Here is a 25,815-nt window from a genome sequence, read left to right as displayed (position 1 = left end):
GGGATGCCACCACAGCATGGCTTGATGAACTGTGTATAGGTCCACGCCTGGGATCCAAACCTGTGAACCCTGGGCCACCAAAGTGGAGCATGCAAACTTAACCACTATGCCACTGGGTTGGCCCCTGTTTACCTTTTTTTTAAAATTTAAGTTCTACTCTCTTAGCAAATTTTCATTATACAATACAGTGTTTCTGGAACTTTTCCTGAATCCTAATAGGATGTATGTTTAAGAATAAGGGAAGGCTGTGTGGTCAGACAGCCTTGAGCTGTAGAGAGGTTAACAGAAGTCCCCATCAAGTAGAACTGTTGTGAGAGTCAGATGAGATTTTGCAGATAGAATGCCTTGCACTGTGTCGTATAGAGGGAAGAATGACCTATTCCTCCAGGAGGGGTGGTAAAGGAAGCTGGGGAGAGGGAGGAGGAGAGAGACTCCCCAGCACCTACTGATCACAATTAAATCACTTGGATTGATATATAAATGTTGAAACATAGATTGTGACTGCTTATAAAAACCGTGTGCATTTATGAGTATTTGTGCCTTTAATTTTTTTGAAATGAATATTAAAATTTATATAATAGGCTATGGTAAGCATGTCAACCATTTTGATATTAATACATTATTTTTTAAAAAATAGAGCTTTTTGGAGGTACATGCCCTTCTGAGAAGGGGCACAGGCATAATTTGGACAGAGTTGGCTTACATTTCCAACCTAATGTCGAGCTGTGAACCACCGTATTCCGGTTTCATGAAATTTGGGCTGTTGAAGTCATTAAGTGTTTATTTCGATAGAACTATTGTTAATTAACCAAATAAGTAAGTTTCATCAGTGTGTCATTAATATCTCTTAAGAACCACTGGAATGGCATCCCCTATACCAGTACAGACAGCATTATTTAAGTGCTTTGAAGAAAGGGGCTGAGACAATCCATCTTTCCGTCAGTAGCATAAACCATTGCATATGGTCAAAGCCACGTTAGTTAATATTGTCTTGGAGCCAAATTTGGTTAGCTTAAGTGAAAGAATAGGATAATTCATTCTGAGCCTGCTGGAGTGTTTGAAGAAGTAACCAAACATCTCAGGCTAGGAAGGAGATAGAAAATAGGCATTTCTAAGAACTTCTGCAGCAAGACTTTCAGACTTTTTTTCCTGATCCATCGTTAACAATGTGACTCAGGAAGCCATAGGGACTGAGAGAGGGTGGAGAGTCCACCTGCCTCGATGAGGTCAGGGGTCACCTGGGTAAATCGTCTTTGCCCAGTGCTGCAGCTGCATGTGCCACAGGCAGAATGCTCAATGAGCATCTGTTGAATGGCCTGGGAGTGATCTGCTCAGGTGTTTGCTGGGAGGAGGTGGGCCTTTACCTGTCCCATCTAATCAGATGACCCGCACGTAACTTGAGAGCTCTTGTCCATGATCATGGTGCCTTCTGCCATATTCTCCAGAAAGTCTACTTCGCTTTTTATCTCCCAGCAGTAACTATCTTTTTTTTTTCCCTGAGGAAAATGTGTCCTGAGCTGATGTCTGCTGCCAGTCTTCCTCTTTTTTTATGTGGCCCGCCACCACAGCACGTCCACTGACAGAGGAGAGGTATAGGTCCATGCCTGGGAACCGAACCTGGGGTCCCAAAGCCGAACACACCGAACTTAACCACTAGGCCACTGGCGCTGGCCTGATGCTACCTCTTTTCAGTGGAGGGCAGGTGGATAAGAGAGAGGGTCTTCAGAATCGGTGAAGGCTTATTCTGAACTGAGATTTCTCCTTTGGGGTGTCCTCATACATGTTGGGCAACAAATCAATTATTTTGTTTAGTGCTATTGCTTGGATAAAACAATGCTTACTTAAAAAGGAATGTGATGTCTTGATTGAAATAAATTTTTTTGGTTGTTGGAAGTAGGTTAAACATTTTTTAATGGAAAAGAAGTTGATTATTGATAACTGCAAATATGTGTCTTTGGCAATATTTTTCCAGCCAGCCTCAAGGGGGCTACTTGGTTTATCTATCAGTTAGTCTTTACTAAAAGCAGAAATAGAATAATGATATTGTGCATGGGATTTTTTTTTTTAACTCTTATTTCAAGATACTTCTTTAAGATTTACCTATATTATTCCCACTTGAAGTTTTGGTCCACTTTTAGCAAACATCGTTAAGTCTTTTAGTTTTGGATTATTTGATAGGTATAAGCACTAGGATATGTCACTTAAGACACTTGAAAACTCTACCTTCAAAGGGTTTATAGCTTCGTAATTTTCATTAACGTTTAAGGCTGTTCATTCTAAACTTTTTAAAACAAATTGTGTATTCATACCACCACTTAATTTGTCAACTATATCAGAATCTGAGGTCTCCCTTTTTCAGTTAAATCCAAAGCCTTTAATGGAGTTGAAATATGACCTATAGGGAGAATGTTTTAAAGGGAAATTTCTCAAAGTGTAGTTTATACCTGTTCTGAGTCCTTTGAGAATTATTTCAGCCATTGAAATCTAAAATAGGAAACAACTGCTAACAAATAAAACTTATATTACCTGCTTTTAAAAAGTGTTAAATGGCGAAATATGATCTGAATAGAATATTCACTCTTGGTCAGTAGCCATTTAATTTTTAAACTTACCAGCTAAATTAGGTGACTGAGTTTCCAGGTCTTTCAAATCGGAAAAGATTGAATGTTTAATGTGGGGACAATATTGCGAGCAGACCCTTCAGCCCAGAAGAGGACACAGCCAGTTCTTTACCTCTGTCTCCCTTGGTGGTCTTAGGGAAAGGAATCCCCTTGGGTGGGGAGTCAGGCCAGCTCTCAGCTTGTGGTACCCACACGCCTATGGACTTGGAGCCTTTCTTGTCCTCCTCTAGCCTACTGGAAGCTTAAGGGTGTCCACACACTCAATCTCCTTCTTAGCAGGCCATTGGGTCTCCGATCCCCACTCCCCTCCCCTCCCTCTCCAGCTTCTACCCTCTTTAGTTCTGAGGTGTCCATCTCTTAGTCCACCTAGGCTTCCCCTGCATGATCCAGAAAAGGGTTCTGGTCTCAGTGGAAACACCCATCCTCAGAAAAGCGTTCCATGACCTTCCACTCTAAAATTAGTTTCCCCACTTTTCTCATCTTTTCTGTTATTTTCTCTCACAGAACCCTGTTCTTTTTCTTCATACTTTACACAAAGAAATGTTTCATTTCCCTTTGTAATCTTTACTTGTTTAATCCCTGTTTCCCTCATTTAGCTGGAAGCTACATGAGACCATGGATCTGTCCTGATCACCACTACTTAGCCAGAACTTCGCATGTGTTCCGTAACAAAATGCTTCACGCATTCTGCAAATAAACAGATGGTTCCTTTTGGATGTACCGGGTTTATATTTTTAAATTATAAAATGTATTTATTTGGTGATACTGCAATGTTTTCCATCAAACTAAACCCAAAAAAGAATATTTTTCTTCCATAATATCCAGCACTGTAAAATCTTTGTGATAAAGAATTGTTCTCAATTTCTGTCTTTGTCACTCTGAACTGAAAATAGAGGGCTATGTGGGCCCAGTGTGTTTGTCCCAATATGGGATGACAATTTTATGATTTTTTATGGCTTTCTCAAAACAGAAGTTTTCCCTCTGCGTTTGCGTTGCCTACAGTTCTCATGAAGCAGGGAGAAAATAAAGCTTCTGAAATGGTTAGTCCAGTTAAGGCAAGTAAGTGATTTAAGTCTTTGCTGTTAGTTTAACCAAGTTAGGAAGTTAGAAAGCCTGGAGGGCTTTCATGGAGAACTCGCTGTTTTTTTGCTCGTAGCTGTTCGCTCTGTCTGGTGCAGACTGTCAGTGGTGCCTTTTGTCTTCCTATAGCTTGGAAGCGGCGAGGGCACTGGGAGGCCGGGGTTAGACGAGAGAGTGAGAGACCTGGTTCTACCTGTGCTTCCAGCCGGGATTCCCTCACAGGGAGGACGTGGGGTTTAGATATGGTATTGCGTGGAGTGCTTGCGGCTTCACACCTGTAATGCAGAAAGACTTCATGGGTTTTGTGAATCTGAACATGTCGCTTCCCAGCTGTGGATTCCCTCCGCTGTTAAGGGAGGGGGAGCCTGGTATGCCCTCCGTATCTCCTCCGCTCTGCGATTCTTTAATTCACTTATTCGCAAATGTTTATAGACTAATAAGCAAATACTCACTAGCTGATGATGTGCGGCACGCCCCCAGGTTGCTGATGCTGCTCCTGCAGTCACAGAGTGTACGCTGACACTGTGTGTCAGAGGTGGTGGGGAGAAGGTTGAGTTTGTCTGTTTCCATCATTGAACATAGACACACAGCAAATAAACTGTGACCTGAGATAATCTGGAAGTGGGGGAGGGTAATTTTAAACAGGGTCTTGAGGACAGCTTCTCTGAGGAGGTGACGTTTAAGCTGAGACATAAGCAGTGAGCAACAGAAAGCCAAGCAAGTCTGTGGGAGAAGATGGCAGTGAAAGAAAAAGTGACTGCAGACTCGGCTAAGAGTGTGGTAGGGGGAAGGATTATTTTCCCTCTACCCTTCTAGGTTCTTGGCTGAGACACCCCTGTGTAAAAGACAGATAAACAAGAGAAAAGCAGAAGTTTAATATCCTGTATACATGAGAGATACCCAGGAAAACTGAGTAACTCCCCCATATGGCCCAAGCCACCACCTTAAGTACTATATCTAGTTAAAGACAAAAGAAGATGTTGGGGGTGGGGCAGTTATGAGAGGTGACAGGTAAAGCACAGCAAATAGGGGAAAGGCTGTTCTGCAGATTTAAGCGGTTTCCTCCTCCATTGGGAGGAGTTTCCAGAGATTTAGAGTCATCCTTCTCCTCCTGCCACAGAGAGGGAGGCACCCTTACAGAGGGAGATTCCTCTTATAAATGTAAATGTCTCTTACAAAAGGCTAACTTCTGGGTTTTCAGAGCTGCTTCTGTGTGTGCTGTTTCTTAAAAATAACTAGCTCAAGATAATCCTTAGGCCAAACAGGCATATTTTGGGATGGCAAATTCTGCTCCCCTTCGAGTGAAAGAACGTAGTCGATTCAAGAAGTGAAAGAAGAGTCCTGTGTAGAATGATGGGAAGGAGAGGGGACAGATAAAGCTGCCAGCCTTCACAAGGAGCAGATTATGCAGAGATTTATGGGCCAGGAAAAGAGATTCAGATTAGAGTAATACCGGAGGGCGTGGAATGAGTTGATTCATGTTGGACGGGGACTCTGGCTGCTGTGAGGAGACCCTAGTGGAGAGGACTGGGTGGGGGAGAGTTGAGAGACTAGACACAGTACCCCAATGAGAGGCGATGAAAGCCTCTCGCAGGGACCCTGGGCTGGGTGGGGAAGGGTGGGCTGCTCTGAGATGCGGCTGGAAGATGTGGTAGACAGGATTTCTAGGATTGTGAGATTTTGCTTATTTAACTATTTATCTTGCTGATCTATTCTCTTCTCCCATGGTCTCCTTGAGGACATGGATGTGAACGGTTGTATTTGTTTAGTGTATACCTCTTTTCTTTATGCCACTGCCTAGAACAGGGCTATGAATTAGGCGCTCGGTGTGTTTGCTGAATGAGGGAAAGCATCTATCTTTGTGTTTGGTTTCTAGACATCCTGTCAGGGCTGCACCCAATAAGACAGTCTTTCAGAAGGCAGCAGACTTCTGAAGTGGAAGGAAACTCAGGACCAAACCACACATTCTGGGACTCCTTTTAGGAATGAGAAGCTGAATCCTAACATAGGGCCAACGTAAGGCCTGGGACAGCCCCTCTGATGCCACCCATCCCCCACAGGCTGGGTTAGGTGCCAAGCCTCTATGTTCCCATGGAAACCTGCCCTCACCCTGTCACCCCCTTGTGTTCTGTACCATACTTGAATATTTGTGTCTGGCTCCCGTAAACCGCATGCTCTATTTGTGAAGCTCCTGCATAGTTGTATGCACAGCTCTTACCCGGGTGCCTGGCACCTAGCTGGTGCTCAGTGAACATGTGTTGATTCAGTCGCTCATCAGTCAGTCAGTCATCTCAACTGCTGCAGTTGAGAGTGTATAAAGGGCTTCTATGATGGTTATTTTTCTCCCCTTGTAAGGTGGCGAGGGCAGGAAGAATTCTCCCCATTTTGCACATGAATGCGGCAAGGGCTAGAACACTGGTTCACAAACTCATTTGTACATTAGAATACTCATCTGGGCAGTTAAAAAAATTCTGATACATCCATCACAAGGACAGAGATTCTGTTTTGGGCGGTGTGGGATTCTGCCTGGGAGTGAGTGACTCTGTGCATGGGCGTGCATGTGTGTGTATTAAAGATCCCCAGGTGTTTCTAATATTCAGCAAAGTTTAAGAATTGTCTGTATTGGTGTTTCTCAAATTTTAAGAGGCACCCAGATCACCTGGGGATCTAAATAAAATTCAGATTCTGATTCAGCAGGTCTGGGGTGAGACCTGAGAATCTGCATTTCTAACAAGCTCCTGGGTGAGGCTGAAGCTGCTGGTCCACAGGCCACACTTTCATAGCAGGGCCTGGATAACAGGGAAATTCTAGACCAAGTGCAGGGAAGAGGGGGTACAGGATGCTGAGAGAAAGGCAGGGGTGTATTGTAGCTGAAATATCAGGTACAAAGATACACGTATTGTGCCATGAACTTGGAAAGCAAAGCTGAGATGGCGTGGGCTTCTGAATCCCTTCTTTCTTCTCCACTTAGCAGATAGGTCTCTTCGTAATGATGCTCCTCATCAGATTCCCCAGACCCCTACTTAGAGATACCCAGTGACCGCTCACTCCTTTCTCTGCCCTCCTTGCTAGTCTTTTTACTTAGCACTCATGAAATCAAGATGGAATGTCTTTGTTTTTACTGTTTATACTCTGAGTTCTTTGAGGACGGGACTGTTTTTAAATTCATTACTTCTTCCAGTGTTTATCACAGTGTCTGCCTTGTCATAGATGCAGACTTATCTGCAGATGTCCTATGGCTCAGCCCTTCAGTCACAAACAAGATTGACAGCCTAAAATAGTAGCTAAGAGCCCTGCGTCTGAGGGTAGAGAACTCTGGGTGCCACTACTAGCTTTCCCACTTCCTATCTTAGCCTCAGTTTTCTCATCTGTAAAACGGGGGTAATAATAGTTGCAATGGCTAATGGTGCAGATAAAATGAAATGATACATGCCAAGCATTTGGCACAGTTGCCTGCACACAGGAAGTAGCCAAGAAACAACTGCTAAAAATCGTCCCACCAAAAGGGACCCACGGAATTGTTAATATCTCCTTTGTATTCGGCTTTTTAGTCAGGTCTAATAAGGACACGAAAAAATGAATTCCTCATCTCGCCGTTACCTCAGCTCCTGGCCCAGGAACACAACTACAGCTCACCTGCTGGCCACCATCCTCACGTACTGTATAAAAGGACAGCCGAGGAGAAGGTCCAGCGTTGCCTGGGCAACCCGGGCTCCAGCCAGAATTTTCTTGGTCACCCCCCAAGTCACTCTCCCCACACACCCCAGAGTCAAGAAAGAGAGCATCGCCATCGAAGGTTGCAAAAGCATCATTTTTGTGGACGACGCAAGAAATGTATGTAAGGAAACTTTTTCTTGTTCTATTCTTCTGGGGGCCCTTGACAGGTTTTCTCAAATGCTGTTGGGTTGCTGATTTTGCGGGTTGAAATGGGGCTACACTAAGCACCCTCTGAAGCTAGTCTTGGAGACAGACCAGGAATCATCCTTGTCAGGGAGAAACTGGATGATTAGTTCTAGGTAAAACTGGAAAGATTCTGATAGGCGTTTTTTTTTTCTCTTTGCTCTTCTAGACTCTCCTAGGTTTTAGTCAAAGGTTCCACTGTATCATTTTGGTTTCTGTGCTCATGAGAAAAGTACTCAGTCTTCCAAATGATGAAAGAAATCAGAGGTGACTCCCAGCTGTGGTTGGGGTTCCTTTTGAGGACTTTAAGAAGAAACTTCCCAGAAAACAACATTAGCACTTGAGTGGAGGTGGCAGTGAAACACAGGGACCCTTGGGCATGGTTTATGACCCAGGAACAACCTTCTGCATTTTCTAGACCAGCAATGTCCTTTAGAAATATAATGCCAGCCCCAAATGTAATTTTAAATTTTTTGGTAGTGACATTAAAAAAATTTAAAGATAGGTAATTCATAATATATTTTATTTAACCCAATATATACAAAATATTTTCTCAACATGTAATCAATATAATAAGTTATTAATGAGGTATTTTACATTCTCTTTTTCATATTAAGGTTTGGAAATCTAGTATTTATTTTACACTTACAGTACAATTTTGGATCAAGTGACAAATTCTCACCAGAAATATTTAATCTGTCTCCAGGTTTTTATAAAATTTAACATTGAAAAAACTAGATTTACATACTCAAGTTGCTCCAAACATCAAGTTTTTCAATAACGGAATCAAGTATTACTTTTTTAATTAAAATTAAATAAAATAGAAATTTCAGTTCCTCCAGTGGCACCTACCACATTTCAAAGGCTCAGTAGTCTTGAGTGGCAAGTGAGTACCGAGTTGGACAGAGCAGTCAGATGACAGTTTTATCCATGGAGAAGAGGAACTGGTGTCTCTGAGATGTTGATCAGGAGCAATAATGAAAGACAGCTTCTACCATTTTAATTGGTTTTGGGGTTTGGGTGTTATTGAAATATCCTCATTAAGGAACATCTATTTGGCATGGATCTATAATAACAGTGGTATTAAGAACAGTAGTGTTATTCAAAGAGGCCATGGTACGTATTGGATATGAGATATCAAAACTAATCTCTGGAGCAACCTTATGATTGGGTATTAGGCTCTTTTCATTGATGGGGACCTGAGACTCAAGGTCACTCATCAATGTGGACAACCTAAGGTTTTGAATCTAACTCTGGATGATTTGATCTTTTAATTTCACTCTGTGGAAAGCTGACTTTACTATTATGACTATTCCAGTTGTTAAAGTATTTCTGCATTAGTAATACACAGTTACTGTCCTGAGCTCTCCAAATGCCATCTTCCACCCCAGCAACCCTTGGGTTGTCACTATCCATTAACTAAAGGGGTCATGCCTGACCCAACAGGCACTCCCAGGTCTCTGCTCAAAGTTATGGCCAGTATCCATTCTGTTAAGGTGGTGACCCCATCTTACCTGTTAAAAAGTATCATATAGTTTTAAATATCACCCCTGACAGTGCTGTTTCCCCAGTAACTAAGTCAATATCGGGTCAGCCAGTCCTTATTGACCACTCATTCTGCACCACATTAAAGTTTGTGTTGATGAGACAAGAGTATAAGATACGGACAGTGTTCTACAGGATATATATTTCTAAATTTTATTTAGAAAATAATATATAAAGTGTTATCATGAATTCAGATGTAAAGGATAGTGTCTATTTCTGCAGTTTTTTAGCAATAAAATAAAATGAGCATTTTCTGTTTTTAAAAAGACAATTCAAGAAATATTGATTTTTCTTGACCCACTCTACTGGCTACAACTGTAGCTTGTCTTCTTTTACTCTGTAGAGCGTTTTTGAATTCCACCCACCCACCCATCCATCCATACTTCTGTTGAATGAGTCTTTCTTGAGCAGATGCAAGGTACAAAGCCCAAGGACAGGCAGCAATGGCATCACTTACCAGTGGATTAGTGAAGTGATGGTTAAATCGTCTCTCTCCTCCTTGTTCAGATTTCTGTCTATCTCACCCAGATGTTCTCTACTGATTTCCTTCCCAAATGCTCTTATGTCCATTGTAGATGCCCCCAAGCCTCCCCCAGAGGACACCTATCTCAGGTTTGATGAATACGGGGGCGCAGGGCGGCCCAGAAGATCAGCCGGAAAGTCACAAAAGGGTCTAAACGTGGAAACCCTTGTGGTGGCGGACAAGAAAATGGTGGAAAAGCACAGCAAGGCAAATGTCACCACGTACATTCTCACAGTCATGAACATGGTAAGGGGGTTGTCAGAACTCCAATCCTCCAGCTCTCCAGAACAGCTAAAGATCGTAGAATTCTCTTGCATGAGTTGAATAGCAGAAGTAGCCGCATGATTTTATTGGAAAAAAACCCCGAGTTTTATTTAAGGAAATTGGTTTCATGTGGACATATATTTGGTAAAATTGAAGCCTATATACTTATAAATATGGTTGATTGGTTTTCCTTCTCCCCCCACAGTTTTGGATATTTTGGGATTTTATTTTTGTTTGATTTCAATGGTTTCAACAGGTTTCCAGCCTATTTAAAGATGGGACCATTGGAAGTGATATAAACATTGTTGTGGTGAGCCTCATTCTTCTGGAACAAGAACCTGTGAGTGGCAGACTTCATTTATTCCTTCATTCATTCAGCATTCAGGATACACTTACTGGATACCTACTATGTGACAATCCATGTACTGGTCATTAGAAATTCAAATTTGAAAATATGCCGATGCTACCCTCAAGGAAAGTACAGTCTAATAGAGTTGTGTATTCAAATAACTAAAACATCACAAAATAATTATATATGCATATATATACAATGCCACATAAAATATAATTAAGTATGCACATATACATATAAATATAAAAGATAAATGTTACACTATATATAAAAATTAAATATTATGTAGGCTTCACAAGGAAGGGGCACTTGATGATAGACTTAAGGGTTAGTTGGATTTTGCAAGTTGGATATGCTGGGTAATTGCAGGTAAACGCAAAAGGATGTTTTGAAAATATACTCAAAATAAGTCATTCTAAAATTCTTGTAGTAAACCTGTTATCTCCCCCACACCATCTTAGGCACTGCAGAGAATAAACAAGGACTATTTAACTGCCCTTGAATTGATTACAGTGAGGTACAAGACAGGGGCATGGGGCAAATTATAAAACCAGAACATATAATATAGTGTTAAATTGCATGGCACACTGTGCTTTGCAGCGTTTTGATGTTGAAAATGTATTTTTCTGAAGTGGGATTACGAATCAAACAGACTGTTTTTAAGTCCCCTGTGGCTTTTCCTCTTCATCTGTAACCTCAGTAACAAACGTACAAAGCAGAGAGTCAGAGACAAGACGAAAATGAATCTAATTGCCCAGGTGTGTCGAGCTACACAGGTCAACAACTTGTCAAATTATCCTTGGAATTTTAGAAAGGTGGAAAAGGGTGTATATTGTTTTGGAGCCACTTTTGTCTTTAACCTACCACTTATACTTTGCCCAAGGACTTTGAAGCCAGTGGCATCCTAATTCACTGATAATTAAAGATCTTGTCTACAAACCCTCAACTTGACCCAAGTCAATAGTTTTAGGCAAACATTTTGATAAAGAATTATTTTAAGGGCAAGTCCTATCTTATCCTTTAGAGTCTTCTATTTGTTTCTTCATCCATTCATTGAGCTTTCATTGTATTGATTGATTCATTGTAACCTATGATGGGCCAAGCTCTTTGCTGGAAACTTTGACATGGGGTAAATAAGCTATGCTCACTAACTTACTCCTGCCTTCCTGAGGAAGGCATTGAACTTTGTCACCATTAATTCATAACTGCGTATGTTTTAAAAGTTATGACAGTTTTATAAAGGTGGTACCAGCATGAGATGAACAAAGATGTCCCTAACTGATGTCAAGTTGTTTGTTGTAGAAATACAATTGGTCATAAACTACATTACTGAAACTCTGTAGCTACTTTAAATACTGTAAGCATTTACCCAAAATAGTTTTTGTTTTTATGTTGTATTTTTTTACCAGTTGTCTCCAACCTTAGCTCAAGTGTTTTCCTCTACTGACCTTTCTCCCTAGAAACATGATGTTTCTGTGTTTGCCTGTACAAATGGAACGATTCAGCATTCTCATCTCTGTGACAAATTCACACTCTGATTTGTGTGGGTTTCCCATAGGGAGGATTATTGATCAATCATCATGCAGATCAGTCTCTGAATAGTTTTTGTCAGTGGCAGTCTGCCCTCATTGGAAAGAATGGCAAGAGGCATGACCACGCCATCTTACTCACGGGATTTGATATTTGCTCCTGGAAGAATGAACCGTGTGACACTCTAGGTATGGTATGAACAGAGGCTTCGTGCAACTTACGTTAGCAGAAAACACAGTATGGAAGCTTTCTATTGGGTGGGTGGCCCTTATGATCCTTAATGAGGAGACTAATCTTTAGATTGTGAGTATCCTCACTGTAGCTGCTGGTAAATTCTGTTCTGATTAACTGAACTCAGTGTGGAATGGGGAGCCCATTTGCTTTTTTCCTTTTGCATTTTTCTGTTAATTCTATTGATCACCCTTGAGGCATGGGAAAAGTTGTTTAACTAGATAAATTGTGGGTTATTCCATTAGCATCATGACTGCAGAACTGGGTAGTTGAAGAGAATTTGACCCGGCTCCATGGTACTTACCTGTGCCTCTAGGTAGCAGCGCCTCCTTTAGACTGTTACTTGACCTTTGAAGGACTCAGCTTTTCTATATTTGTACAAGATAGTGAGTAAGGATGAAATCTTTTACATCGGTACTATATTTTCTAGCATATTCCATTGCATATAGTAGGAATTTAACAATTTTTTTGATGAATTCATAATCATCTAGATCATTGTTGATGATGATGGTGGTGATGATGATGGTTCCACCCATGATATGTGCCTATACCTTAGGTTGTCCATATGATCTCACTTATATTATGGCAGCGAAATGGGTGCAATCAATTCCCAGTGTGTATTTAATACTAACTGGGTGCATAGCCTTGTTCTGCTGGTTATGAGGACCCAAAACTGGAAGGAAGACGTTTAACACTATAAGGTAGTTCAAGATAGTATCAAGGACTGGCTGGAATATTTTATTACTCTTAGAAGGAAGCAGTTTTGGGGAACAGGAGCATTTATCACATTATAGTGAATAGGAGAAAAATGAATTTAATCTTCTCACATTTTTTAGGCCTTTCCACGTTATCTGCTTTAGAATCAGACTGGGATATGTGTTCTCTTAGAAAATATACCTTGAGCTTTGATTATAAGTGGACATTTTGTGTCGGTTTAACTATCATTTCAGCAATTGCTCTGACCCAAATAATAAAGATATTTGGATAAGGCATATAAATGTCCTATGACTTACTATTCTGTATGTAAAATAGGAGTTGCAATACTCACATTTCACAGGGTTGTTAGGAGGTCAATTGATGACAATACCTTTAAAAAGCAAGAAAATGTTAAATGCTGCATTTATCTATTTGGACAGGACAGAGAACAATATACCGTTAGTGTTTTCCTGCAAAAAAATTAAATACTTTAATCTGTTAAACTAAAGCTGTGCAGAACATTTTGAGGACCTAAGAAATGATCAGGTATCTGTGTGTATTTTCTTTGGACTAACTCTTAAAATTGCTCCTTCAATAGGGTTTGCCCCCATCAGTGGGATGTGCAGTAAGTACCGAAGTTGTACCATCAATGAGGACACAGGACTTGGCCTGGCCTTCACCATCGCTCATGAGTCAGGGCACAAGTAAGTGACCCCTTCATTCACCGCTTTGTGTGAAGACTGGTTGGGCAATTCATTGGCATTCCTCTAGTGATTATTATTGATCTAGGTAGAATAAATAGGATAAATCTTGTGTAACACTTAGAGTAGTACCTGACGTTAAGAAAGGCCCAGCAAAGGCTAACCATTGTTGATGTTGCTCTTTCTAAAAACGACATTTAATAGCTACACAGTATTACATGGTTTGTAGAAATGGACACCTAGACGTATACTAGGCATGCTAAGTTCTATCTAAGGGGCCCTCTGGTCTTCTAGGCATTTCTTTATTTTAGTCCATGTTTTGATACAGTGAAGGTACTTTTAGTTCCTTAGATAAAAGGAAATAATCAGAGAGACATGCAAATTCCAAGAATGTAATGGTGCTAATTGTTTAAGAAATTTTGATGCATACACTGGATATTCTTTGTATTGGTGTCTTTGCATGTACTTAATAGTCTTTTAATTGGTGTTAGTAGGTCTTTTGTGAGGATAGAGTTAGGAATGAGGAGTGAGAAACCTAAGAGTAATGAGATGAATTTATTTTATGAGGCATATAATCTGGCGTGGAGACAATTTTACAGAGAATTTTCAAACATTGTTTGAGCAATAGCATGGGCATTAGAATAGCATACTGCTTTACAAAATGACTCTTTCAAAAGGCAGCACTCTTTGGATGTATGAGTTTAGGAATGTTTGTGTGCATTTTCAACATTTTTATTGAATGCTCATTTTCAGAGCATCCAATTAATTTCTGAATTAAATGTAAAAGCAAACATCATCCATTCCAGAACTATAATTTGCACATTGGTATTTTGGTGTTAGTATCTCTTATGAGTAGATTTGTTCAGGAAATTTGAATCTTGACCATTGCTGTTATCAACAGTTTCCCAGCATTTTATGTATTTACACAACCGCCTTCTTAGCAAGATATGAATAAACCAATTGTATTGTGAATGGAGTTGCAAAAATGCCTGTTAGGCACAGGCCATTTTGTCCAGAGCAGGAAATAAAGTATCTGTGAATGTCAAATATATATTTTTTAATTTGTTTCACCAGCATAAAGTCCAAATTAACAATTGTCAGTTTTCAAATTACTGGCCATTAAAAACTTAATTACCCTTGCTTGAGAGTTGAAGTCACCAAAATCAAGATATAGCATTTTATTATTTATTTATTTATTTATTTAAGGAAGATTAGCCCTGAGCTAACTACTGCCAATCCTCCTCTTTTTGTCAAGGAAGACTGGCCCTGAGCTAACATCCGTGCCCATCTTCCTCTACTTTATATGTGAGACGCCTACCACAGCATGGCTTGCCAAGTGGTGCCATGTCCACCCCCGGGATCCAAACCAGGGAACCCCGGGCCGCCAAAGCGGAACGTGCGCACTTAACCTCTGCGCCACCGGCTAGTCCTCAAAATACAGCATTTTAGATAGGGAAAAACAAAGACATTCTCCAGGTAGCATGGGAGAGAAGAGTCACATGTAAGGGGGAAGAATAGAGATAAAATAGAATTCATACTCCGTTCTAGATAGCATGGCCTTATAGAGTTAAATTTTGAAAAAGACAGTTCATGAGATTTTAATGTGACATTTGACATGTGCTAAAGAAAATGCATACGATCATCTAAAATGCTGTTAAATTAGAAAATTCAGACATAAGTTCAAAATTCAATTGAAACTAGGTTTTCTTATGTCTGTAAAGCTCCAGTGAAGTGCTACTTTGACTACCTTTTCCTCTTTCAGTAATGGCTTCAATCTCTCCCCATTCCTTCCCCGTTTTGGGGACTTGCACTCTTTCTTCTGGTACTTTTTATATAAGTTTCCCTGCGTTTTTGACTTTTACAAATATATTTAGAAAGGGTGTCTTCAAAACAAACCCCCTTCATTTCCTGGTTAGTTTGCCTGGTTAAGCAAAGCTGAGGAGAAGAAAAACAGTTTCCCTGAGTATATGTTGAGGTTAGTAAATCCCTGTTTGTGAATGTGTCACCTCTGAATACCTGGGGCATTCACTGATAGGATCACAGGATACAGCCATCCCTCCATTGCTTGCCTGAAAAATTGGGAGGAATGTTGGAAAAATGGCTAGTTTATAGACATGGGTCATAACAAAATCATATCTATGGTTATAACATAATTATTTATTTGGTATAGGCTACCTTCAAAGGATAGTTGTATTAATAAGACTATATCAGAATAACACATTTATTTCCACAGGAATCATATCTGCCTCATAAAAATATATTCTTAGACAAATTTTACTCCTTTAAATAATTAGGTTAAGAACAACCTAAATTAATGATAAAACTGATGTCCCTCTGTCCTCTGCCTCCCTAGAAAAAACACAAAAAGCTTTTTTAAAAAAACGTATATTTATTTTCTTCTTCTTTTTTTTTCTGAGGAAGGTTTGCCCTGAGCTAACTGTTGCCAATCTTCCTCTTTTGCTTGAGGGAGATTCACCCTGAGCTAACATCTGTGCCAATCTTCCTCTATTTTTTTTGTGGGTTGCTGCCACAGCATGGCTGCTGATGAGTGGTGTAGGTCCATGCCTGGGAACCGACTCCGAGCCACTGAAGCAGAGTGCACTGAATTTAATCAGTAGGCCGTGGGGCCAGCCCCCACAAAAAGCGTTTCTGTGTACTGAATTTTTTAAAGATGACCAGAGAAGCTTGTTGCCACATCTACTACCCCTTTAATATGGCCTGAAGTAAGCTCTCCCTTTATGGTGTATGTATCATATGTGGGTATATACATAATGTTACATTTATTTTACCTCTCAGGAGACTTGAAAATCATTTAGGTGTAATGAACATGATTTCTAGGGAGTAAACTACCTAAAATTATTTTTACTCTCCGCTTGCTAGAACCTTCTGTGGTGAAATGGGACAAATCCATGTCTTCTCAGAAAAATGCATTCAAAAGAAGTCCTGCATGTGCCTTCAATAGATGGGTTCAACCATGAATTCTTAAAGATGTTTATGATTATAGGGGAGTTTAACTATGATCAGAGTTTGTGATTTCAGCTAATAAACTGATCATTAGAGAGAAGGTTGCGTATCACACTGGCTGTATGCATGAATAGTCCCTAAACAACTTATAATCAGCTTCTCTCTGTTCCTACCTCCTACTTGCTCTGAACTTCCTTGCCACAGTTCCACAATTGGTGGCAAGAAAAGAATTTTGCCATTTGAAAAAAGAGAATTTGACTATCCCATCACTTCAGCTTAGAAATCTTGACCAAAATTTTCTCACCCTTGAACTATGTAGCAGGTGTACCATTTTTTGATTTTGTGGCCAAGACATAATATTACAAAGCCTTTAGCATTCTTTAGAATATCTACATGAATTTTGACAACACTGAATAGTAATTCATTTTTGTCTTTCTCTTTTCTTGCAATTTCGATAACTCTGTCCCCCGGTTAGATTCATTGATTCTTAATGCATCTTTTTCCTCCTCTGGTTATAATTTAGAAAATGGGTTCAAAGAAGGCTTTACTGTTTTTTTTATTTCAGTTTTGGCATGATTCACGATGGAGAAGGCAACCCTTGCAGGAAGGCTGAAGGCAATATCATGTCTCCCACACTGACAGGAAACAATGGGGTGTTTTCGTGGTCTTCATGTAGCCGGCAATATCTCAAGAAATTCCTTAGGTAACAGAGGGCAAAGCAAAGGGTATTCCCAGGTTTGGAGTGGGGACAGTGAATGATGTTCAACAGCTGCGAAAACCAATTCTCAGTGGATTGATGATGATGATGATATTGTCATTACTATTGTTATTGAAAAAAATACATTGAAGGTTTAATACTGTGCCAAATGCTCTCCACATATTGGTCCACACAGCAATCCCATTCTTGTGCTCATTCTAGAGTTGAGGAAATAGAGTCTTAGGGCAGTTGATGGTGTTGTTTAAGGTCATACAGCTGGTAAGTTGTAGACATAAGACTCGCACTTGGGTCTGTTATGACTCCAGGATCTGTGCTTGTAACTCTCTCTCCTCTATGACCTCCACAAGTTGCTAGACATGTTGTCTTTTTACTGTGACTAATTGTTTTAATCTACTCAATCAATTTGGTCTTAAGAATATTAAAAATGCTAAAATGCTGTGCATGTTTTATAAAAAATCATTGTCTTGATTGGCTATTTGGTTTGAAATGGCCACGAGCTAGCTCTTTGTCCAAAGACATCCAAAGGGGATGATAGATGTGTAAAATCCATTTGATAACTCAGAACTCCTAGACTGCATCAGTAAAATATGAGTCAGGAAGGTAAGACTGTTTGATTCATCTTAAATGATAAACCCAAAGTTGAAACTCTTTGAAGTGTCCTTTGATTTTATTTAGCTATAATATATATTTGACCATTTGACCATTGTAACAGTGCTAAAGTTGTTATATACACTTCTGTATTGCTTAACAATGGGGATGCATTCTGAGAAATGCATCATCAGGTGATTTCGTTATTATGCAAACACAATAGAGTGTACTTACACAAACCTAGATGGTATAGCCCACTACACACCTAGGCTCTATGGCACTAATCTTACGGGACCACCATCTTACATGTGATCCATCATAACCAAAATGTTGTTATATGGCTAATGACTGTATATATATTTTATTAATCTATCTTGACTCACAAGAACACTCAGGCTCTGATCTCATCTTCCTTTGACTAAATGTTAGGGAAACTAACAAAATTTCTTTGGGAATTGATATTATTGATACTTTTTTCTTAACCTGTACTACTGCATTTTATTTGCAAATGTTTACAAAATTAGCAATACACACAGGGAAAACTGCTTAAATATGATGTCTAACCAAAAGATCTCGTACAGGATAGTAAAAAATTGACAAATCTTTTGCTAATGATAAGCTTTGTCACACAGAAGATTTTCGTAGGAGTTTCAAATTTGCAATTTGGGGCCTGAAATGATCTTTTCTAGCTCATGTGAGAATAGAATTAATAAACATTATAAATCAAGGTCACCAATGTAGATTGAATTTCCATCATTAATATTATATAGGTAAGTGCTTTGGGATGGTAATAATAATAACAACAGCTAACTTTGAATGCTTACTATGCTGTGTTAAGTGTGTTACATTTTCTTGTCGATCTGTTAACACTCCTGTGGAAGTCATTGTTGGTAATGAGATGTATAAGAGTTGGTCTTGGTGGAACGGTTGACTAGGACCACCATCTGTCTGGTGGTGGTCCTTAAGTTCGTAACTACTAGTGGTGATCCATTTAACTACCATGATATTTTACCTCTCCTTGATATCATAGTTTAATTATTTAAGTAAATGGAGATAATTTAAGTAAATGGTGCTTTCTAAGATTATCCGTCATTAAGGCTGATTTTTTTTTCCTCAACTCATCCCAGTTGAACATACCTCAGAGAAATTGTTCTGCTTTATGCCTCAATATATCCTTCCTCCTGATTTCTTTCAAAAACTTTTATTCTTTTTTTTGCTTGTAAGGATTATCTGAGGTAAAGTATGTCTTTGACCACTGCTCCATTATCTGTAAAAATACAGCATGATTTTCAACTCCATGAAGACAGGTGCTGTCTCTTTCTAGTTTATTTTTAACCTTTAGTGCTTAGCCTAATGCTGATCACACCCAATATTGAGTAAACACTCAATAAAAATTTGTTGAATATTATTGAACAAGACTGTTGGGGAGAGTTTTCAAGTATGTCTGTAGATTGACATTACTCATCTCCTCATTGGCCAAGCCAATTCACTTGGATGGTGATGACTTCCAGAACCATATAAAAACCTTCCTGGCTGTGTCAATTCCATTTTCTTAGCATAGAACTCACTTTTTGGAGTAAATATACATTTTAACTTTGAGCATATACCCGTTTCTTTAGCCATGTTATGTTTTTCTCTGCATGAATGCATTCAGAGGTGTATGGTTTGAAGTGGAAAGATCATAGATAAACAGAGTCATTAATAATGATGTGTTGTCACTGCAGTACACCTCAGGCTGGGTGTCTGGTGGATGAGCCCAAGCAAACAGGGCAGTATAAATATCCGGACAAACTCCCAGGACAGATTTATGATGCTGACACACAGTGCAAGTGGCAATTTGGAGCAAAAGCCAAGTTATGCAGCCTCGGTTTTGCGAAGGTATGTTTGCTTGTGATTACAAACTTACATTAAGATCCTGCACTGCATCTGTGTACCTAACAGAAGTGTAAACATTTGGTTTGCTAAGGCCAAGGGTTAGAGTCTGGGTTATCTCTAAAATGTCAGTTGTTTGGCATGATAATTAAGTGGCAATTTTACTGTCAATGAATTATCCAGGCTTATCCCCCGTAGACCATGTCTGGTTTAAATACCATCTGACTGCATCCTTGGAAGAAAATTCTTCCCCTGTAGATGAAGATTTTATCACAAGTAATAAATCTGGGTACAATGGCTTTTACCTACTTCTCATCACTCTTTTTGTTATTGTTGTGTTCATATTCCTTTTTAGTGTGATACATTGAAAATCATCACCACCTCGAAAGACATGAAAACTATTGTTGGCAGGCAACTCTTTTTTTTAATATGTAAAAGTTCAAGGTGTATCTTCAGTAATCTTAATGAGATGTTTGGTCAAGTCTTTCATTCAATATTGTGAGAAAGATTAATGGGAAAAAGGCAAAAGTCCAGGATGTAGAGATGGGAGAAACATTGTTCCAGTTGGTCAAGAACTACATCACTGACAGTCTCAACATCGCTAAAAAGTAGAAGCATTTTTAAGTTGGTCTATTCCTTGTATCCAAACAGAAACATGGAAATCCTAGGTGTCTGGACACAGGGAAATTATGGAGTTTTACAGCTCCTTTTCCCCCCTCTATTCCCCCTCGTTCTCTTTCTTCTTCTTTTCTTCTCTCTCTTCCTCTTTCTCCACCACCACCGTTATTCCCATTACCGCCATCATCATCAACAGCCCCACCTCCACCATTACCAACACCATACCTCTAACCCCACCACAATCACCGCTTCTATCACCCTCCGCCACCATCACCTTCAGCGGTTGCTAAGTGAGCCTCTGCTCCACATAAGTCTTCTTAGAGACTTATTTTACTTTTCTCAATCCTCACAAAAACCTTTTGAAGGGAGAATTCACCACCTCTTACCTGGAGCTGAGAGAATGTATTCAATTTGCCCAAAGCCACAAAAGTTTTAAATGGTGGGACCTAAGCAAAACACATTACCCACACTGATGTTAAGCTTCCTTCTCTCCATTAGTTAATACCAGTGTTTCGTAAGCTTCAGTCATTAACATTAACATTCAGTCATGAGCAATTACCTTCGCCAGTAGTGCTGTATCTCTGTCTTATTATTCAGTTGTTGCTTTCTATAAATCAACTCACTTAAAAATATATAAGCCCAGCCCTAAGAAATAATAACCATTAAATCACAGGTTTGATATGGGATTACATATTTTTCTAATGCAATTTAAATGTATAACTATTAGAGAAGTTTACACATAGACCATCCATGATTTTTTTGGTGTATCCTCCAGGCTACGTGGACCTTACTTTGGCAAATGCTGGTGTATTATATATATAAATTAGTAAATTTACAACTGTTTCTAATTGCCTATTAAGTTGATACATTTGGCAGAAGTAAGCAGCCATTCACTTTATTGAAGAAGTTTGTCTGCTAACTTTGTCTCCTGTTCACTTTGTTCTTATAGGATTCACTGGCTTACTCACTCATTAATCAAATATTTACTAAGCGCTTACTATGCAGCAAATGCATAATTGATAATGTTTAATTTTTCTTTAGAAATATAAAGGAAGTTTCTAAAATTACTGTCATTCCTACAGGATCATACATTCAACAAACATTTGCAGGGTGCCTGTTCTGTGTCAGGCAGTGTGCAGGGCTTAAACAACCATTCTTAAATTATAGATCTTTTTCTGGAACCACACCAAATTTTTGAAAGACGGCATCTCAGTGTGATGGTCTTTCCTGGGAAGAGAAGGAGAGGGAAATGGAAATTCCAGACTAGAAGATTGAATAAAATGAGGCAAGGGACAGAGATGGGAATGCCTGGAGGGGTAGAGAGAATTGCTTAGGAGAGATTGTTCAAGATGATGATGAGGTAAGATAGAGAAGGTAGAGTTGGTTGGTGGATCCTGAATGTGGAATATGATTTTTTCCCTCCTAGACCTGCTTATACCTTAAACCATAGCTACACTTCTGAGGATCATAAATAGTTCCCTGCCAGACTCCCCCGACCCCCCGCCGAAGTAGGAGGGTTTTCTGAAACAACAAAATCTCCTATTCGTCCCGTTGGTCTGAACCATTTAGACCAACTCCACCAACATAGGAAAAGGAGGAAGTTTGTTTTCAGGGTCTGTTTTGTCCTATCATTACTTTCCCTTTCTAACCTTTTCTCCTCAGTCTGCCTGGTTTTCTCTTTGCCTCTTAGAAAGGCAGTTTTGCTTAGTGGTTAGAAGCACAAAAATAATAATGATGATAATTCTCAAAGCGTCCTCTTGAACCAGCAGGTGCAGTATATCAGCAGCACCTGGAACCAGTTAGAAATGCAGATGCTTGGGTCAGATCCCAGACCTAGGGAGTAGGAAGCTTTGGGGGTAGGACTTGGCAAGTGTGGTTGAACAGGGCCTCCAGGGGATTCTGATGAATGCTCCAGGTTGAGAACTACTGAATTAGACAATCTTAAATTTTAAACACACACACACACACACACATCTCTGGCTTTTGGAGTTAGCTAGAACTGGGTTTAAAACCTTTTTCCATGACTTCCTAGAACCTTGGGCAAATGACTTAACCTCTCTCAGCTTTTGTATCTACATCTGAAGGTGAGACTAAGGATAGTTCTTCCCTGGCAATTGTGAGGATTTATCTCTTGGTACAGTTGCGCTGTTTAATAAATAATAAGGGTTTCCTTCTTGCTCTCCTCCTTATACCTTCACAGTAGTGTCACCATTACACCTCGCTGCTCCCTCACAGTGGCCTCCTTGTCCAAGGGCCTGGGGCTGGCTATTTTTCATCACTTATCCTGTCTTCCCTCCCATCCCAACCTCAAGGGTTCTGTGTCTTCAGCATATCAAACTTCATCTCTGTTCCCTTTCAAAGTGTTCAAGAAAATGAGTTGTTCATCAGGATAACCCACATTATTTAGACAGACCTAGAGGAGGGTTACCTCCATAGCAATTGAGGAGAACATGCATTTGATTATTATGCCCTTGTTAATTGCTCTCTGACTCTGAGTGAATCAATGCTGTTTGCCAGAATGCTCCAAGCACTGTAAGAAACTCTGATCAATGCTTCCAATGCTCGTTATTTTACGAGTTAGGAACGAGCAACCTGTCCTCTGTGCCTCAGTAGCCAGCAGTTACTATCATACAGCAGAAGCTTGGTAAATGTTCATTTATAGATGCACCAAGAGGGTTTGAGGCAGAATAGGAACTATGGGGAAGGTATTTGAATTCTAATGAATATTTTCAGGCCCATCACCTCAGAGAGCATTTTCTTTGAAGGAAAAGTCCCGCGAAATATAGCAGGATGGACATGTACTTCTTCTTTTAAGATTTGACGTTGTAATGAGTGAAGGAGGTGAAAAGGTACAAGCTTCCAGTTATGAAATAATAAGTCATGGTGATGTAACGTAGAGCTTCGTGACTATAGTTAGTGATACTGTGTTGCATATTTGAAAGTTGCTGAGAGAGCAGATCTTTTAAAAGTCCTCATCACAAGAAAAAAAATTGTAACTATCTATGGTGACAGATGTTAACTAGACTTATTGTGATGATCATTTTGCAATATATACAAACATCAAATCAGTACGTTGTACCCTTGAAACTAATGTAATGTTATACATCAATTATACCTCAGGAAAAAGTTCTTCAGAAAAAGAATTTGATATTAGGATAAAAGAACGGAGAATAAAGAGAAACTTCACAGTATCTAAATCACACCTACTTTGTTAACTACTAAATTTATTACATCATGTTCCAACTTCCATTATCTTTCCCCATGGACTTATGTTCCGAGTATATTGATGTCCTTGAATGTTTTTCAAACATTTTCTGCTTTCATATCTACAAGCCTTTGTATATATGCCTCCCATCCGAGAATGTTGCATGCCCATCCATGTGACAAATATCTACTCATTTCTTAGTGTTGTTGAAGACTCAGCTCTAAGTATTACCTCCTTTTTTCCCCAAGAAGATTTAAACATTACTTTCTCTTTGCTCCCTCTCCACCCTACAAGACACCATCATAAACTTGTGATACTATATTATAACTGTCTATCTATGTCTCTTGCCTCAGCAGGTGGGGAATATCTGCAATGCCTGGCCTGTACCTGACATATTAGCAGATACTCAGTAATTATTTATTGGATTTACAAGGATAACCCAAGCTAACAGGTCTTTTTTTTTTTTTTAGCACTTCCAGTGTCCAAAAGTGGAGGATTTTGCCTCTGTCCCCTTATCCCTCCACAAAAAAGCAGAGAGACTTATCTGGGAGAAAGAGAGGAGTCAAAGATCACTCCAAGATTTTTGGCTTGAGTGACTACAAGTATTGAGGTTATAAAGTTATAGAGTGAGCCAAAGAAGGCTGAACATGGAACAGGCTTTGGGGGACAGATGGGGAATTTTGTTTTAGGTTTGTTAAGTTTGAGGTGCTTTATGAAATTTGATTTGCAAAGACCATTACCATTTTTAGCACATCGGGTTTCCCTTGAAGGGGTATCCGTCCTTTAGAATACAGCTGAAGAACATGGTCAACGAGTGACAGGACAGAATGATGCACAGCACTGAGACTTTTCCTTAAAAATCACATCCAGACAATAGGAGACCTTGGAGTCTCTGTGGTTCTTTCTTTTTCCCTTAAATTATGACTTAAGTCCAGGGAATTATAGATAAGGAAAAGTTAGTTGAACACGCTGGAAAAAAAAGAGGGAAGAACAAGCAAAAAAGTGCAAACTCCCATTTCTGTTTACTTTGAAAGGGAGCTTTCTCAGAGGGCCCTCATGGTCACCAAAGCACGTAGTTGGCTGTAATTACGTTTGACTTCTGTGCTTTGCCACAAAAGAAATAACATGTTCATACAGCCTGTCTGATTTCACTCTGGAATCCCTGTGTTTTTGTGTTTGGCTTTATTTTCCTGGTCTTCTCCAGCTGCCCCTTTTCCTTAGCCCCGTGGCTTGGCATTGGCTGTGGAATCTGGGCCTCTCTTGCTTTGGTCTGCCCTAGCGTCATTTCGATGGCCACCATATAGGCTATGAGTGTGAGTTATGGCTTTCCCCTGGCTGTAAGAAGGAAAACCCTTTAATTCTGAAAGCCTTTCTAACTGTGGCTGATAGTTTCAGTGGTTACCTCTCATTCCTCCATTTTGATGTAGACTTTCCTTATCCCACATAACTTGTTCCCCCCATGCAGGGTGACACAATATAGGGGCACACAGAGATAATGAACCGGAATGATTTTGTTGGAAGGCTGCCTTATGCTTTCTACTACTGTCGAAGGCAGGTCCATTTCCATGGGAAACATTTACACATTGTGTCTTATCAGCTGTTTTGAGATTTGGAAATGGTACGTGTGGGGCATGTCTGGGGACCCTCCTGGTAGTGATGTTTCCAAGCAGTGTCCTGAATATCCTTCCATTCTTTTTGGGGGGGAAAGGATTTTATGGTTGACAAGACCAGACTCACTGAACATATCACTGGTTTCCCTATGTTTTCTTTTCTCAGTCCTGTGGAAAATGATTTTGTGAAATATTTCTAAGCATGTTCTTGCCATATTTTCTAACCGTGAAATCCACATTAACTGGAAGGCTTGAGGAATTGGGCGCCTGGGTAATTGAATTTTCAGGGTGACCACAAAAATCATTTTTGTTTCCTCCCTGGTTGTTAATATTTTCCCCAAAATGTATGTGTTCACATTTCTACCTTGTAAACAGAATGTGGCAAACAAAGTGGAATCACTTTGACATTTCATGGTTTTGACATTCCGTTAGTGATGCCATTCTGAATCGCAACTTCAACTGTTTGAGCTGCAAGGAAGCTGGTTCAGTCCCCTTACTTTATAATAGGCCACTGCTACACTCCTATTTAAAATGGGAGAAGTCGAGAGCTTTGTAACATCTGTGAATGGCAAATCGATGTCCAGAGCAGGGATCAAGGACCTGGCTCTGGAATCAGGCCAGTTAGCATCCCAACCTTGCCACTTACCAGCTGTCTGACTTTACAGCTTTGAAAGGGTCAGTAGCTTGCTCATTTTCCTCATCTAATGAGTTTATATGAGGAATTGGTTTAGTATCCACCACTAAATGGTGTTGTAAGAGTATTAGTTTCTTGCCTTCTCCAGCTTCTAGAAGACTGT

The 25,815-nt window shown here is 39.8% G+C and overlaps 1 protein-coding gene across 4 annotated transcripts in view; it reads left to right on the top strand.

Moving 5' to 3' along the window:
• ADAMTS18 (ADAM metallopeptidase with thrombospondin type 1 motif 18) overlaps nucleotides 1-25,815 on the top strand; it is a 126,025-nt gene that overhangs the window by 50,949 nt on the left and 49,261 nt on the right. For 3 of the 4 annotated variants that reach the window (XM_070500796.1, XM_070500798.1, XM_014844305.3), the window contains 7 exons: nucleotides 7,253-7,535; nucleotides 9,722-9,915; nucleotides 10,190-10,273; nucleotides 11,844-12,003; nucleotides 13,341-13,446; nucleotides 16,973-17,110; nucleotides 19,438-19,591. In XM_070500796.1, coding sequence (XP_070356897.1) covers nucleotides 7,253-7,535; nucleotides 9,722-9,915; nucleotides 10,190-10,273; nucleotides 11,844-12,003; nucleotides 13,341-13,446; nucleotides 16,973-17,110; nucleotides 19,438-19,591 — 1,119 coding nt within the window. Of the gene's footprint in view, nucleotides 1-7,252; nucleotides 7,540-9,721; nucleotides 9,916-10,189; nucleotides 10,274-11,843; nucleotides 12,004-13,340; nucleotides 13,447-16,972; nucleotides 17,111-19,437; nucleotides 19,592-25,815 lie in introns of all 4 variants that reach the window. The other variant, XM_070500797.1, reaches the window with a different exon arrangement.

The sequence above is a fragment of the Equus asinus genome, chromosome 28 (assembly GCF_041296235.1).
Source record: "Equus asinus isolate D_3611 breed Donkey chromosome 28, EquAss-T2T_v2, whole genome shotgun sequence".
Taxonomy (NCBI): Eukaryota; Metazoa; Chordata; class Mammalia; order Perissodactyla; family Equidae; genus Equus; species Equus asinus.
This window is presented reverse-complemented; position numbering and strand designations above follow the sequence as displayed.